The following is a 16,973-nucleotide window of genomic DNA, read 5'->3' as shown; positions in this document are numbered from 1 at the left end:
ATGTTCTAACAAGACATTCAAGGTCAGAAGACAAGGCCTCACTCCCTGCCTCCTGCATATGGGCTTTTACCCACGCTCTTTTAACGATGGCATTTGGGGTTTATACGAAAAGACGGGCTTTTATTGTTTATCATTGAAGGATTAGATTTATTCATTTTGCTAATATATGTTTTGTGGCTTTCTACTCTAAACTCTTAAAATAAAGTTTTTTTTATTGGCTTTGACGGTTCAATGAAGAAACTTTAGCATCCGTGGAATCTTTCCATTGCACAAAAGTTTCTATATAGTGAAAAAAGTTCTTAAATTAAATTAAAATGTTCTTCTCAGTAAGATTTTTTTTTTTTGTTATTTTAAGAACTGAACACTTGTTGGTTTTTAATGGCATCACTGTGAAAACACCCTGAGTGTACAGTTCAAAAGTTTTTTTTATAAAGAAATTAATATTGTTTTATTAAGCAAAGCCACATTTAAGTAATCAAAAGGGACAGTAAATACATAAAAAAGCCTGTTCTTTTGAACCGAATACTGCAAAATGTATCGGTTTCCACAAAAATATGAAGCAGCACAACTGTTTTCAACATTGATAATAATCAGTAATATTTCTTGAGCATCAAATCATCATATTAGAAAGATTTCTGAGGGATCATGTGACACTGAAGACTGGAGTAATGATGCCATCACAGGAATATATTAAGTTTTAAAATATTTTATATGATTTAAATTGTAATGTTTCACAATATTACGTTTTTTACTGTTTTTGATCAAATAAATACAGCCTTGGTGAGCATAAGTTATTTCAAAAACATCAAAAAAATCTCACCATCCCCACATTTTTTAGTGTTACTGTATGTAATAGTGTACTCCGAAAACGTTGACAAACCTTTAGCAGATATACTCTTGAAATATTTGTTTTTAAACAGACTCTGGTGTGCATCCGAGTCCTGAAAACAGCTTTCGTGCCAACCAGACATCAGATTTGCGTCCGCACCAAATCTCTGCTGTGAAATTGCCTTAAAACACCGTTTGTCACATAATATAACACAATGTATACTATGGAGATCTATAACTCAGACATTTTGCCTTGTATACATTTGTTTCAGGAAGCCAAAGATGACAGCGGGGTACTTGTCTGTCCGCTGTGTGATAAAGGCTTTCAGACCCAACACCAGCTCACCATGCACATCCGCCAGGTAACATGCACACCTGATTCATTTGTTCAATATACTGTTGCATACCTGTTGATTTCTTAAAGTCTGTATGCAAGTCAGCAAAGATGGAATAAAGTCATGTACCATTTGTCCCAAGTATTTTCAGAATATGCTTCGTCGGACAATCTGGGAGAGTTAGACAAGACAATATATTGAAGAACTTGGCCTTTAGTGTTTGCTAGCTGACCCAAATTTCCTTTTTCCAGCACAACACCGATAGTGGGAATGCGGACCACTCTTGCAGTATCTGCGGGAAGTCTCTGAGCTCGGCTAGCTCTCTGGATCGTCACATGCTAGTGCACAGTGGAGAGAGACCCTACAAATGTAGTGTGTGCCATCAGACTTTCACTACCAATGGCAACATGCACAGGTGAGTCTTGGTTTTCAAACTAAATTATTTGCATTTTGCTATCTGGAGCCAAGATAAGGCTGTCCCTAAGGTTGAAGATTTTAAATGGCACGCCAGAATTGATCTTGTTTTAACAGGAGATTGCATTGCTCAAAGATGACATGACACTGCACACATTTAACCTCCATAATGTAATGAATTTCTGAGGAATATTGAAGATTCAGGGGGAAATAACATAGGATTTTTACATTGGGATGTAATTAGATTTCGATAGGGTGTGAAGATTTTATGGCTCTAATACTTAATTTAGTTTTTCTTCGTCTTATGGTTATGTCAGTAAATTCTTTTGAGAGTTGATTTTTATTTATTTTTTACACTAAACTTTTTTTTCATACTGATGAATTGTGCATTTATTTAGAAAGTTAATTTTGATTTCATGCTGACTTTCAGCTAATAGTGTAATTATCCATTTATTATTTTGACAGGTTTTAGTTTATAATTTCATACACACAGTCACACACCTTTGAGAATGGTTGATTGTTCAATTTCAGCGTGTCTTAAATGCAGTTGTACATAGCTATGAGTAAGATGTGTCACTGTATATGTGTGTGATTTAAGAGAAGGGAGATGTGCCATCCGCCCTAATGTGTCGTCATACCTTCTGCTTAAATACTCAACAATGAGCTGTAATCCCAAGCTTAGCATTAACTTTGTGTCTTAGTGGATTTAATATGTTTGTGAGCAAGCAAAATAAGTCATATGCAGTTATTTTATTCCTTAATTGCTTTCATGCTGATCCAAATTTAAAACAAGGAGACCCAAGTGGTAACTACATATTTACATGAAGAAATGTGAGTTGTGCAAAACACACCACCATGAGATAGGGTGTTCTGGGTTGTTACCAGGGTGTTGCTCCAGAACAGAACATTCAGATCTGTGTTGGCGATCAGGTACGAAACAGCTTCATAAACAGTCTTTTCAACCACACAGTATCATTATTTCCATGTTACAAATATTCATGTTATCACAGAAGAACTTGGATAAAAGTTTATAGTTCGGATATAAACACTGATGTCTACGGAAGCGAAATCACCTTTTGAAAGCAGCATAGCGCTTCAAATAACGATTTTATCGATTGCATCGTTACGCCACCAAAATGTATTTATCAAAAAATGCTGATTCATCCAGTAATGAAACAAGTCCAGTATTTATGAGCAAGTCATTAAATCATTAATTTAAACTAGGGATGCATTAATCTAAATGAAACGGCACTGGATTTGGCAAAGGCTGCGGTGTTTTTTTTTGTTTTTTTTAAATGCACAGCTTGTCAGTGAAGCACAGCTCTGTGATCAGTAGTAAATTCTGCTCCATCTGAAAGCCAGAAGGCGCTCTTGAGCAGAAGCCCTGCAGAATTACGATAAATCACGTCATTCCAGGAAATCCCTCTGTGCATCATACTATCTCTTAGGGGTGTAACGGTACATGTATTCGTATTGAACCGTTTCGGTACGAGTCTTCCGCTTCGGTACGCATACAAACCGAACGATTCCTTGGACGATTTTTCCTGCCGACAAAATTCGGATGGCGCGATCACCACAACGTTGCGCAACATCAAATGGCAAGCGTAATGAAAGCGGAACGAAACTGCGCTACTCATTATATTGTGCTTCAAGGATCGTTAGTTCGGACCAGCAACATCTGTGCAGCGCGCGCCGATCTCGATCAAGCGACACTGTTACAACACAGCGCTAAGAGATCCAGTGAAGAAAACATTTGAGTTCGCCACTGAAGTAATAACATCGCTGCGAGATCTAGTGAGAAGCATTCACATTTCTCCGTTATTAACCGTAGCTCTCTATTAGATCAAACAGCGCTGACGTGGGAACCAGGAGAAACATTGTGCCGTGAATGAACTAGTAATGCTTTACATCCACAGACCAGCAACATTCACCATGGATTTAATACAATAACACTAACTGTAACCAGTTTGGCTGGAATAGTGAAATGCTTTCAAGTACTTCACACATCTTTTTCCAGCACTTCAAAACTAAAATATTATATAATAAATATATGAAGAGTTCAGATGCAAAAGCCTCTAAGTGCCATTTGAAATTTTCTTCTAGAATGATCATTTTTATGAAGCTTGTACATTTAAGTTCAGTAATTTCACTCAAATGACAATTAATAGGTAATCTACATTGCCATTTAAGTGAAATTACTGAACTTAAATATACAAGCTTGATAAAAATGATCATTCTAGAAGAAAATTTCAAATGGCTTTTGCATCTGAACTCTTCATATATTTAAATGTTATTTTTAATGTGATGACCAAAACATTATTGTTCATCCTTCAAAGATGACACCCATTTATAAACCTGAAAGTTTCAAGATGTAGGAAAACTCACACTTATTTAAAAAAAAATATTTTCTTTTAACAAATAGGAAATTTCTCTGGCATTTCTTACTTTTTGCTGTATCGAAAACGTACCGAACCGTGACTTTAAAACCGAGGTACGTACCGAACCGTGATTTTTGTGTACCGTTACACCCCTACTATCTCTGTAGCTGAATAAACAGAAGTTTGAAACGTTTTTAAGTTCTTAAAAGCTGCCGTCGGCAAAAATTTTTTTTATTATATTCAGTGTAATCGACACTATAATCCGACAGAACAACATAAATAAAGTGGTTTTAGAAAAAAACCCGAGCTTCTAACTCCACCTGGAGTGTGTTATTTGTTTTGCAAAAATCCACCGCTCCCGGATCATCGGGTCCAATCAGCGCAGGGGGGTGTGAGATCTGACTGTCAATCACAGATCGGGCACACGCCACCTCTCGCGCACGTTACAATCACATGCACACGCCGGAAGTTGGCGCAGTAACGAAGAGTGATGGCGGATGTATCTCGCTTTCAAAACACTAACAAATCAAGTAAGCTCATTTAGAGTATAAAAGACGTTAGCAATTGCAATCTATCGGTAGATTAGCCTTAGCGTACCTCCAAATACTCCATGGTGTTGATGGATGCTGATGAGACGGGCGCGTTCACAGATAACCTGGTGCACACACACTGACGAGCACGAACTCAGTGGGAGGGTCTCCGTTGATAGTGGGGGAGGGCCATGAGAGTTGTAAACATTCAAAATTTTGCCTAAGTCCACTCAATCTGCCAGACTTGCCGACTGCAGCTTTAAGCCTTTTTCATGATAATAAAGTATATTTATACTTCAATGCTAATCGACATGGCCTTTATCACTGTATAGCATACTATGAAATAATATGTTGTGTGCCTTATTCTGTGTAAGAAGCCACATCATCACACAGAAGGATGCTCAACTGTCGTTATGAAGTGAGTTTGGAGTAAAAACATGTTATTAAATGTTGTCTTTTGTTGGACAAGAGGTTCATAAATGCTTCTCATGTTTGGAAAGATATTTGACGCGTGTTGCTTTTTCAATTGCACGCTATAAGTGACTCAAATTCGCAGTGCTTTCAGACGGAGCATTAATCATTTGCTACTGATTACAGAGCCGTGCTTCACTAACAAGCTGCGCATAAAAAATAATCGCAACATTTGCGATTTCATTATCGCAATAAGCCAAATCGGTTTAATCGTGATTTCATGTTTAATCGTGCAGCTCTATTTCAAACCATTTAAAAAAAATAATTAATTCATTTTAACTCATTAAAATTTTTAAATAGACTGCAGCAATTAACACTTGTCAGAACCTCTAGTAAATTACTTCTTTTTTTTTTTGAAGTTGCCTGTTCAGGATTGTGGGAGGATCATGATGTGTTTGAAACAAAAATATCTTGATTCTCAGTTTATCTAGAATCGTGCAGCTCTAATGTGATCGTATACTGTAACGCTAGGCATGCTGTGTTAATTGCATTAAATGTTTGTACACGTTAAATAGAAAATATTAATCTAAATTATTTTTGACAGCCCTAATAATTTGAGAAGTTGAATTTCTCAAGTATATATATGCTGGTTTTTTTTGTTTTGTTTTTAGAGAAGTGAAAGCTTGTTGGTTGATTGCATCCTTTAGGCCTCACCCTGCCTTTGCCTGGCCCTGCGTTGAAGAGTTGCCCAGAGGATGAGTGTGCCACAAAGATAAATGAAAAGGCGTTGGTTTGTTTGTGTATGTTGGTGGTCATATACTTGTGTTACCACTGGGGTTTGTCAGCTATGTAGCTCTTGTTTAAGGAGAGAGAGAGAGAGTTGCAGGAAGCGAAGGGTGACTTTAAAACACCTCCCCCACCCGTCGCTTCCCCACTTTTGGTCATGGTATCTTCTCCCAGCAGGCCTTGCTGATGGAGGAGGTAAACATGAACTTCCTCCCAAGGTTGTGGAGGTTGATGGTGAAGAGCATATGGGGAATCTGTGTGTGTATTTGTGTGGACAGCTCTTAGTATGTTGTTCAAGGCCTGCAGGGTAGGATGGCTTGTTATCTGGTAGTAAGCAGAAGTAAAGTGAAATTGTAGGGTGGAATTGGATGTACTACACCACCTTTGATATGCAAGGAATGTGTTGTGACGGATGTGAAGGGAATCTGGATTTACTACATCAGCTGTTACTGTCCTAATAACATTTCCTCATCTTTCTCATCGTCTTGTGTTCTTCGTAATCTGTTTTAATTTTGATGACTATAAAGAAAATGTACACACTGCTAGTGTGTAGTTGGGTAGTTGCTAGGGTGTTCTGGGTGGTTACTTACTAATTGTAATATTTTTTGTGTAATCTTACAAGCAAAACTTCCCATCACTTACGTCTTTAGCACAAACAGTGCTGGACAAGGTACATGCCAAAGTTTAATTGTGATTTGTTATGAATTACATAATGTATGTTAGAATATTCGGCTACATTCACTTCTTTCGTAGTTTTCCCCACATTTTTTTTTTTGCTCCTCATTGTATTCATGAACACCTTTAAAAATATTTGTTGAGCAGTGTGTGAGTGTTTTTTTCAGTGCTAAAATAAGTTAACTGATAGTTATGAGGTCTCATGTATGACCAAGGAAGTTGTCCATGTAGTTGGCAAGGAATCAGCCATCTTGTGCCAAAGCATCACATGGTTGGGGAGGGGGGAGGGCTGGGAGGAGAAGGAGGGAGTCACTGTTGCCATGGAGAAAGGTCACAACTTCACAGAAGAGAGTCAAAGTGCGTTCTGATTGGCTGCTTTTATTTGCTTTAACTCCTTCAGTCTTAGCTACTCCACTGAACAGCCATAGGTTTAAAGGGGTGCCCTTGCTTTGACATTGCATGGAAAATAAGTAACTTTCTGACACCACAGTGCCCTCTGTCTGTGCTCTGCGGGAACACCATGGAATGATTGGATTGGATTGGATGGAATGAACCTGTTTATGCATCAACAAGTTTTATGATCCTTTACAGATTAGCCAGCCTGCTCATGAAATGTCCATATTGATATCCTTCATTCAAGGACAGGAAACTTTAGTCTAGTGCAATTTGAAAAAACATTACCGCCACATTACTCATTACAATTTAATTGAAACTGTTCTGCATGACTCAGATTCAGTCATATTACTATAAACTAGCAATATTCAACTAATTAGTATTTTTCAGTGGATAAGTTGTCATCCTGTGTATGAGGTTACAGTGGTGGTGATTTCCATCCAATCACAGTTTGCTGACTTGGCAGTGTTGGTTTTCTGTGATTGGTCAAAGGCAAGGTCAGAGTCCAGAGCAGAGAGATATAACAGCCTGTCAGATCCTCACACGAGTGTCCAACATGCTGCTTGCTATTAATAAACCACTGACTGCAGAGTGAAAACTGAGACCTCAAGACCATGGGATGTCTGACCTTTTTTACACTTGCACATGCATGTACACTTCCAAAGTACTTTCATAAGATAAACTTTTATAGGTACACTGATATAAACTTTGGGTGGAGCAGACATCCAGCAGACATGTTTCATTGAAATGTAATCTTTGATTGTACTATAAGTATAAATCTTTTTGTCTCTGTGTGAGTTCAGTGAAAAACTAAATGAATTTGTGATATTTTAGCCAACAGTGGACTTGAAGCTATTACTTAAGTCAGGCATCCTGATTTCTTTGGGCCTCCTCTTCCTTTGTATCCTCACTGGTTTCCTCAGAATCTCTCTGGAAAATAGAGGATCAACTCCTGCCCTCTCCATGCAACATTACCGCTCTCTTCCGCTGATCTCAACCCGCCATCTTGGACTCTACATATGCACATATAGAGTCTGCGGGATAATTGCAGGAGTTTCCAGCCCATTAGCATCCTCCCATTACAGTCATTTCTGTTGGCTCCCAATGGGATGAACAGGGGTTCCTCTACCCTAAATTTCTAGATTATTATTCATTAATTACTCATCCATCAAACTAGTGGGAGGCAGCTGGAAATGTCCTCAAGATGCAACTACTTCCCAAGCATTTGTTCCACAAATGCCCAAGCATTTTTCAGAGATCATAATCATTTGTGATGATCGATAAATCTGACAGCTGGTTTGTTAACACACAACATGCAGTTTTAAAGGACTCTTTCATCTGTTTTCAGACACATGAAGATCCACGAGAAGGACTCTGCCAGCTCCATCCCCAACAGTCCGACTCTGTCTCCACCTAAGCGGCGACGTCCCTCTGCAGCCAAACGCAAACTAAACCCAGATGAAGACCGAGAGAAGACAGAGGAGCCATCCAGCAAAAAGGTAAGTGTGGATCCACCATCTTACCCAGTGCTACCTGCACCCCAGGACGGTGCTCCCAAATTAAGCTACAAATAGCTGACAGTGACCTGTGTGCTGCAGGTCCTGGAGGATAGTGGGGCAGATGAGCAGAGTTTGAACAAAGGACAGGAGGAAGTCTTGGCCTGTCCTATCTGCTTCAAGAACCTCACATGCAGAAACGACTTTGACACCCACATGGAGACCCATCCCGACACTACACTGAGGTACAAACACATGCATCAGTATAGTAAATGTATTGTTGTGAAGAGGCATGAGTTTATTTCAGGCTTGATAACAAAGGAATGTTTAGAGTTTGACAATGGAACAGTTCTGGCCCTTCCTACACTCGGTTTTCTGTTCAGTATATTATAGCTGTCCATTAAGCTCAGACAGGAATGTTGTCCCTTTTGTTCGAGGTGAGAGTTGTATTGCAGGGAGACGCCAGTAGCTGAGGCTTTAGGCTGGATCCCTGCAGTTGCTGGGAGATATGGTGGCATGCTTTGTGCTGGTACAGTCATAATTTAACACATCCGAATACAGAGGGCGCAACTCCTCTTGGTTATTAATTATATAAGCAAGGGATTGTTTTTTCAGTGGGATTTGCCTTTTATATTGTGCTACATGTGTAAAAAACATTAGTTTGGTTCAGATAGAAATCTTGTTTTACAGGTTTGGCCTTCTGAGTGTCAGAGTTTGGATTTTAAGCTATATTTGTTTTGCTTATTGAAATGTAATTGGCCGAGAATGATCATACCTACATGAGTGTAATCCTGTCGACGTGTCCCCCTCCCACTCTTGAGAGGCCTAAGAGGTCCAATCTCCCCCCAACCCACCCCCCGCATTTGGCCCCCAGGCTTGAGGCAAGGGAGTGGCATGTAGAGGAAAGAAGGGAAAATGGAGGGGGAGGGACCACAGAGGTTATGTGGCGGGGGGGGGGGGGGGATTTAATGAGACACAGGAGGAGACTTCAGCAAGATGCATTCTACAGGACATCTCTGTAGTAGTGTGTGTGTGCATGCATGCATGTGTGTGAGGTGGTATCTGTATCCTTGGAGACATCAGTCTGTAGACTATACCTCTAAAATCACCCAACCGATGGCTAGCTCCTCTAGTTAATGGATAGCTGTATGGGATTGCTCTGGGTAAAGGAAGTTGGCAGGGCCTGTCTGAGTTTCAGAGCAGAGTTATTGTTGTATGGAAGTGCTGCAAATTTAGCACTAATCCTGTGTAATCACAAGAGCTAAGAGTGCTAGTTAAGAGGATCTAGACTGCTGTGAATTGGGTTCCACTCTGAAGAGTTCTAAAAGCAGCTAAATAACCACACTTACACGTACAAACAGACACAAGAATGCTTTTCAAGATACAGACATGTTATCTGTCTCACCCAAACAGCCCTTCCAAGGAAGGCAGACACTCCCATACATGCATGCAATAATAAAATGAATAGAACCAACTCTAAAATCTGATTGGATGAGCCACGTTTGAAGCCATTGCAAAATAGCCAATAGAAACAACAGCATCCTGGACAGGGAATGGTTTAGTGTAATTATATGTAACAGTGCTTGAACTCTTTGTAACAGAACAGCTGAACAGCTAGATTTTGCTTCTCCATTTTGATTTACATTATTTTATCATGCAACTCTGACCAAATGTATTAAAGCATTCACAAGCAGTAATCTTTAACCGGTTAGCACTTTAGCTCATTATGCATCTCAGGTGGATGCGCTGCTATGCTCTGCCTTGCATTGCATTGTGTATGTCTGCTCAGATAAAAGCTGCTTATAGTCCCTATGGACACGTCATCACCATGATCAGGGGCAGGACATGTGACAAGACCAGTGCACAGACATTAACCAGCTGTCTTTTGCAGCACCCAATAAACACTGAATGAGAGCAATTGTAGGCTAGGGTGTGATTACTATTGACTTTCAAACTCACCTAGGAAATCCCAGATATATTTTGGATGTCTAGGATGCATTTCCACAGCACACTGTAGATTGGGCACTGTATTTCTTGAAGAATTTGGGCAATGATAAATAATAATTATGTCAGTGTTTTATTGAGCATGAATTTATGCATATACAACATGCTGGTTAACTACAAATAGATTTAAACAATGTGTGTGGTGTATCTTTGAAATCAACACCTTACATAAGCATTCTTATTCCTAGATGTGATTCATGCTGCATTTCATTCCGGACACACCGAAGTTTGCTCCGCCACAATGCAGCTACCCATAAGCAGATACCCACAGACCCCAATGGACGACCCTTTATACAGAATAACCCATCCATCCCTCTTGGCTTTAATGATCTGGCTTTCATTGACTTTACATGCCAGAAGTTCCCTCGTATTGCCCAGGTAAAACCCATTGTCAACTTTTCTGTGGTTAATCTGCACAGCTTGTAAAAGTTCTTTGTCTCGACTGTAATATGCGAGTTTTGTTAAGTTTCAGTTTTATTTTGACCCACAGATTTGGTGTGAAACAAACCTCCGCCGATGTACTGGCAAATTCCATCGTTTTGTATGTGACACATGTGATAAGGCATTCCCTCTTAGCTCAGCTCTGGACTTGCACAAAGCCTCACATGAGACTTCAAGTGGCACCCAAGAGACCACTTCACCCTTAATTATGAAAGATGAGCTTCCCACTCCTGAGAAAAATAGCTTCATGGACTCCCTGGGCTTGCAGCACATCTCTCAGATCAAGCCTGCCCCCTCAGAAGAGGATATCCAGCAGGCCAAGCTAGATAGCATCCGGGTTATCCATGTAGATCCGAATCAGTCCACCGTACCTCAAGAGGCTGGCCTTGTTGGTGGGGTTAACCTGTCTCTTGTAGACCCAGCGTCTCTTCACGGACTGTCCCATCAAGAAGCTCTCAAACTGCTGTCCCTTCAGCCTTTCCAGACAGGTTTTCTGGTGCAGCCAGATGGTGGTATGGTGTTGAAGCCTGTTTGTGGTGAATCCGGCATGGAGCTCGCTGATATACAGCAAATACTCAAAGTAGCTTCAGCTGCTCCTAACCAAATCTCGCTCCCACCCTTATCCAAGGCACCCTGTAGTGCTGTGCAGTCGGGCTACAAGCAGATGCCTCCTCTCAAGCCAAAGCCATTGGTGGCTCCCAGAACCAGTATGGTAGCTTCAACTCCACCACCTCTATTAAACACCCAGCAAGCTTCACTGGGCTGCATCAGCCCTAGCCTCCCACCCCCTGCCAGCCATCCTCTCAAGACAGCAAGGGATCTCTCCTCATCTTCCTCTCCCTCTTCTGCCAACAACCAGGCTTCTGCAGAGAGGATACAAATGGAGGCAGACTGCATGGGAGATGCCCATACCCCAATGGACATGGATGAAAGACATATCAAGCAGGAGAATGGCAAGTTAGATGAGACCACTGTAAAGAAGGGAGGAACTCAAAAAGGCTCATACCCCTGCCGATTTTGTGACCAGGTCTTTGCGTTCTCTGGTGTGCTGCAGGCACACATGCGATATCATTTGGGCATCCTACCCCACCAATGCAATATCTGCGACTATGTTGCTCCAGACAAGGCTACATTGATCCGTCATTTGAGAACGCACAGTGGTGAGCGGCCCTATGTCTGCCGGCTCTGTCATTACCCATTTACTGTCAAGGCTAACTGTGAGCGCCATCTTCGCAAAAAGCACATGAAAAACAATCGCAGGGAGATTGAGAAAAACATCAAGTATGTTACCTCGTCCACGTCCACAGCAGATGTGCTGGAGCAGGCTGGGACTAGTGAAACCACATGCCGCTTCTGTGGGGAGGACCTAAAGACCTTCCGGGCCCTGCAGATTCACTTGCGAACACACAACGGCTGCCAGCGAAAGCCATTTGAGTGCAAGCGTTGTGGAGCAGCCTTCCTTGCCAAGCGTAACTGTATCCATCACCTTCTCAAACAACATCCAGAGGTCCAAGAGCAGGATATTGAAGAGCACATAATCACTCTTCTAGCTGCCTCAACCCAAAATAGCCCAAACCCATCTCCTCTCAATGGGGTTTCTCCTAGCACTGTGATGCAGCCTATCAAGGTTGAAGACCTCAACTTCTACGGCGTGGATATGGATCAACCTCTGGACTTCTCTAACAAAAGTCGTGGGGGAAGCAGTGTTGGAAGTGTGAGTGGATCACCCGGGATCAAAATTGAGCCTGTCTCCTATGACTCTTCCATGGAACCCATTGACCTCTCAATTCCTAAGAATCCTCTGAAAAAGCTTAAACAAGACATTGAGGCTGTATTGCCAAGAGAGATTAAGAAAGAACATTCAACCATTAGCATCCTTGCTCAGGCTCTTCAGACTGATAAGTCCATTGATGAGAAGCCCCAACCGCTTGGATGCTACCAGGTCCCCGTAGCCTTGACCTCTCTTACTGGTAGCACTAATTCTGCAGGAAGACCCTTGCGTCTAAAGCCCCTGCTTCCTAAACCTTCTTCTGCTGCTGAGAAGGAGCTTCCACCACTGGCATCCATTGCTCAGATCATTTCCTCTGTTTCTGGTGCCCCTGACCTTCTAAAACGGGACAACACTAATAGCCTTCAGGCTGATTCTGATACACATGGCAAGCAAGAGTCAACAGATACCTTGATAGAGGAGCTCTCTGTAGAGAGCTCCAAGAAGAGGTCCAGGAAAAGGGCTTCCAGAAGCATAGCGAAAGAGAAAACTGTTATAAATGCCACAGACCCAAGTATTGATTTGGAGTCTAGTGGGGAGTTTGCAAGTGTTGAGAGAATGTTGGCGAACACTGATGCCAACAAGTTCAGTGCCTATCTTCAGACCAACACAATTGAGTTGGCAAGAAAAGACGGGCAGCAGCCAGGTGCTAGTGACGAGAAAGAGGTGAAAGATGAGAAACACTTGCCAGTCCGGCAGACTATTCAACCCCATCAGTCCAAAGGGAAGAAGAATGCATACTCAAATTCTGTGCAAAAGATGACTTGTCCTTTTTGCCCCAGAGTTTTCCCTTGGGCCAGTTCGCTTCAGCGCCACATGTTAACACACACAGGTGACTCTTATGTACATTTTTACAGACTACAGCACTACAAGGGTGTACAGAGTTAATGTAAACCTTCTATGTTACCCCTCATAGTATGTGTAATTTATTTTCTTGCTTTTATTTTGAATTTCTTAAACAGGTCAGAAGCCATATCCTTGTCCCCAATGTGATGCCTTCTTCTCGACCAAGTCCAACTGTGAGCGACATCTTTTACGCAAGCATGGCGTTTCCAACCGAGTGCTTAGGCGCAATGGTGGAATACCCAAGTCTAAAGACGCAGAGGAAGGTTCACAAGAGAGTGCAGGTATCAAAAATAATATACAAACTTTAAATTGCTTATAAACGGTGATATATTTTTAACTGTTGATTAACCATTGAGGTTAAAACTGCACTTTATTACCTGATGTGTAAAGTGTCAATTTATATTTTAGAGAGCACATCTGAAACAGACCTTCCTGTGAGTGAGGCAATGGATCTCACAAGATCAGACCCTGAGAAGCCTGAAGCAATGGATGCTGAAAAACCCTCACCAGCTAAGCCGACAGAAGCAGCTGTTGTAGAGCCTATTCCTCACAAAGAGGAGGAGGACCCAACAGCTCTCGAGTCATTGAAGCACAGTGACTCAGAAAATGAGGATGGTGATTCCCATAGCAATAAGACCCTTGACTTGACGTTTGTCTCTAAGCCAAAGGACTTCAAGATCACTGAGAAAGACCAGCCACAGTCCTCCCCTGCAGCAGATGGTGACATGTCTGATAAAACACCTCAAGATGAGTCCAAATTCACCTGCAAAAGTTGCAAGAAGAGTTTCCGCTACGCTGCCACCCTGACCAGACATGAGAAAGTTCACCAGCAGGATGAAGCATCAGACTCGACTAATGGACCTGCACAAAACCTTACAAAATCGGCTGATCCAATTGTGCCTTGTGAAAATAAGAAAGAGGTTACAGACGAAGAGGTGGAGAGCTTAAAGAAGGGCACATCTGAGAACGAGGGAACGGGCAGTGTGGTGGAGAGTGGATCGGAGGAAGATAAGGAGGAGAGGAGTGATGAAGAGGAAGCTGCAACTGAACCAAAGAGTGCCGAGCGAGAAAGTAGAGAACTTGGCAGCAAGCCAGACAAGAGGAAAAAGGTGTGCAATATATGCAACAAACGTTTCTGGAGCCTTCAGGATCTCACCAGACACATGCGCTCTCACACAGGTAAAGACAAAACTGAAAACATGCTTAGATTGGTAAATCATTCATAAGAACTGACAGCTCTTGTTTGATAACTAAATGTTTCGGTTACACTTTATTTTAAGGTGTCATTGTTAGTGTTACTGGGTACTTACTATAGGGTTAGGGTAGGATTTGGTTGAGAGTTAGTTGCATGTAATTATGCATAATTGACTGTTATTACAATGGTAAGTACATGAACATATGTAACAAGGGCACTAAAAAATTGACCTTTTAATAAGAAACATTGGTAACACTTTATTTTACAATGTCTCGTTTCTACCAGGTGAGAGGCCTTACAAGTGTCAGACATGTGAGCGCACCTTCACCCTCAAGCACAGTTTAGTCCGACATCAGCGTATCCACCAGAAACTACGTGGAGTGGATAGTGATGGTTCGACTTGTGGGGCCGCAGGTGGACCCGACGAGGAGGGCTTCAGTGGGCGTTCGGCTAGCGAAGGCGAGTGCACACCCACCAGCACCAATCCACCCTCTGAGAATGAAAGTGAAATAACAGACACTGTTAAGGGGGAACCAACCTCAATGGATAAAGAGGACTGTGTACCCGCTGTGGAAACTGAAGAGTTTAAACTAACTTCCGAGACGGGACCAGAAACACCCAAAGAACCTTCAGCAGAGGAACAAGCATCAGATTCATCCAACACATCTGACGTAGAGCCGTCGGAGGGATTCATCCAAGGTTTACTGGAGATCCACACCAATCCCACTACTGAGCACATTTTGCCCACCTCCGAACCGCCACGGCTTGGGGTGAAGTGAAGAGCGACTCTTTCTTGGTTTATCTTTACGTTGTGAAACATTGTGCTGCAACAAGAAGCAGTGCCATATATAACAAAAGTACATTGCAGTGAAAAAAGCGATGACTGTTTCCAAGTGCCTTTCTACTTTTTTTGCTATATCTTTATCAGCATTTATCATGATCTAAAGTTGATTTTTATAGTATTTTACAATGATCGTTGTGATTTTTTTTTTTTTTGTGGAATCCTGAGAGAACTACAATAAGCAATATATGAACAAATTTGCATATCGTTTTGTACAGTTCAGCGACAGTGAAAACTGTCTTATGAAAAGCAGGTTTATAGCCTATTCAGCGAAGGCTGAGACTAACAAGAGAAGATATTTCTACTGAGAGGCTCGCACCCAAGTGCATAACTGGAATACGCAGACGACTTGTTCACCACAGGGCTTCTTCGTGGCTGTTTGTCCTCCCTTTATTTGCCAGTAGTTTCCCATTTTGTGTAAATCCTTTAATGACAATGGCTTCCAGAGTAATTGTTTTATTACAATAATGAGCTCTGTTGTTCTGGGTGCTATGTCACGTAGAGATTTTTTTTTGGGGGGAAACAGCCCAGCAAAGATCTGAGGGTCATACTTGGAAAGGTGTTTAACAGCTATGACGTAAAGTATATGGGCAATGTTTGCCCAAAAATAGGTGATGAATGTCCAGCTGTGCTGATTGTGTCAGATGTCCTTAGCATTAGCGTTTTGTTTTTTTGGCACAAAGAGGTGGTTTTTAATGAGGGAAGGCATGTTTTTAACTTGAGGGCTCATGAATTACTGTCCCTCAAGCCCTATCTCAGCTACTTAAGAACACACAAAAACAACAGCAAAAAAACAATAAGGAATTACAGGAAGCCCATGAGTTATAAATCTGATGTACTTGACAAAAATGATGAAATGTGTACCTGTTCCCAGGGTGACCCGTCTTCCAAAAACATCACTTTTTAAGCCTTACTCTTTCTTCTGAGCTCTAGGCAGGTGTCTCACTTTCTGCCGGGCTCATGAACTAAAATTCATGGTGTACTTGAACCCTGTCGCCCTGCTGCCTCCTGTCGGGACGTGCCTCAACTAGGAGGACCCCATGTCAATCACACGTTCTTTTGTAGTGTTGGATCTCTTTGACCTCTCAGTTTTATGAACTCATGTTGTAAAAAAAAACCTCAGACACAAACAAAGCAAACCTCAAAGGGCATGAAGACTGTTTGAAATCGCATGGACTGGTGAGCATCTTCAAATATAGGTCTTCTGATTTCCTGGAGCCACCGTCTAGCAAACGAATGACTGTTGACCTGCGGGATGATATAAGAAGGCAAATGAACCAATTGTGGCAATGGAGAGAGAATTTGCCCCTGATTGGAAACCAGGTTGTGTGCGCCCCCTAGTGGTGAAGATCTAACATCTCTGCTCAGGCAGGAGACTTGTAGTATTGGATGAACTTGAATGCAATTGCAATCGCTTTCTCAATCTGTGTATTCCAGGACTTCTGCTTCTCCCGATGCCTTTTCCTGGGTTCATGAGAGTGTGTTTTGTGTTGGTTGTGCGTGGAAGTGGTTGGTTTTCTGGTAAGAATGCTCACAGACTGTTTTTAATGTATTTATTATGACCCAGTGCAGGTGAAGAAGTAAATGTGGAGAAGCCATGTATTAACACAATTATGCTGCATAAAAAAATGA

General features: G+C 41.7%; 1 protein-coding gene across 2 annotated transcripts in view; it reads left to right on the top strand.

The window, feature by feature from the left end:
- The window catches only part of rreb1a (ras responsive element binding protein 1a), a 55,458-nt gene extending 40,001 nt beyond the window's left edge, over window positions 1-15,457 (top strand). For both annotated transcript variants that reach the window (XM_056237037.1, XM_056237038.1), the window contains 9 exons: window positions 1,101-1,190; window positions 1,415-1,578; window positions 8,099-8,249; window positions 8,349-8,491; window positions 10,439-10,628; window positions 10,741-13,291; window positions 13,422-13,586; window positions 13,714-14,484; window positions 14,786-15,457. In XM_056237037.1, coding sequence (XP_056093012.1) covers window positions 1,101-1,190; window positions 1,415-1,578; window positions 8,099-8,249; window positions 8,349-8,491; window positions 10,439-10,628; window positions 10,741-13,291; window positions 13,422-13,586; window positions 13,714-14,484; window positions 14,786-15,279 — 4,719 coding nt within the window. In that variant the 3' untranslated portion in view covers window positions 15,280-15,457. The remainder of the gene's footprint in view (window positions 1-1,100; window positions 1,191-1,414; window positions 1,579-8,098; window positions 8,250-8,348; window positions 8,492-10,438; window positions 10,629-10,740; window positions 13,292-13,421; window positions 13,587-13,713; window positions 14,485-14,785) is intronic.
- Window positions 15,458-16,973: the final 1,516 nt, after the last annotated feature.

Source organism: Rhinichthys klamathensis, unplaced genomic scaffold (assembly GCF_029890125.1).
Source record: "Rhinichthys klamathensis goyatoka isolate OS25496 unplaced genomic scaffold, OSU_Roscu_1.1 h1tg000476l_1, whole genome shotgun sequence".
Classification (NCBI taxonomy): domain Eukaryota; kingdom Metazoa; phylum Chordata; class Actinopteri; order Cypriniformes; family Leuciscidae; genus Rhinichthys; species Rhinichthys klamathensis.
This window is presented reverse-complemented; position numbering and strand designations above follow the sequence as displayed.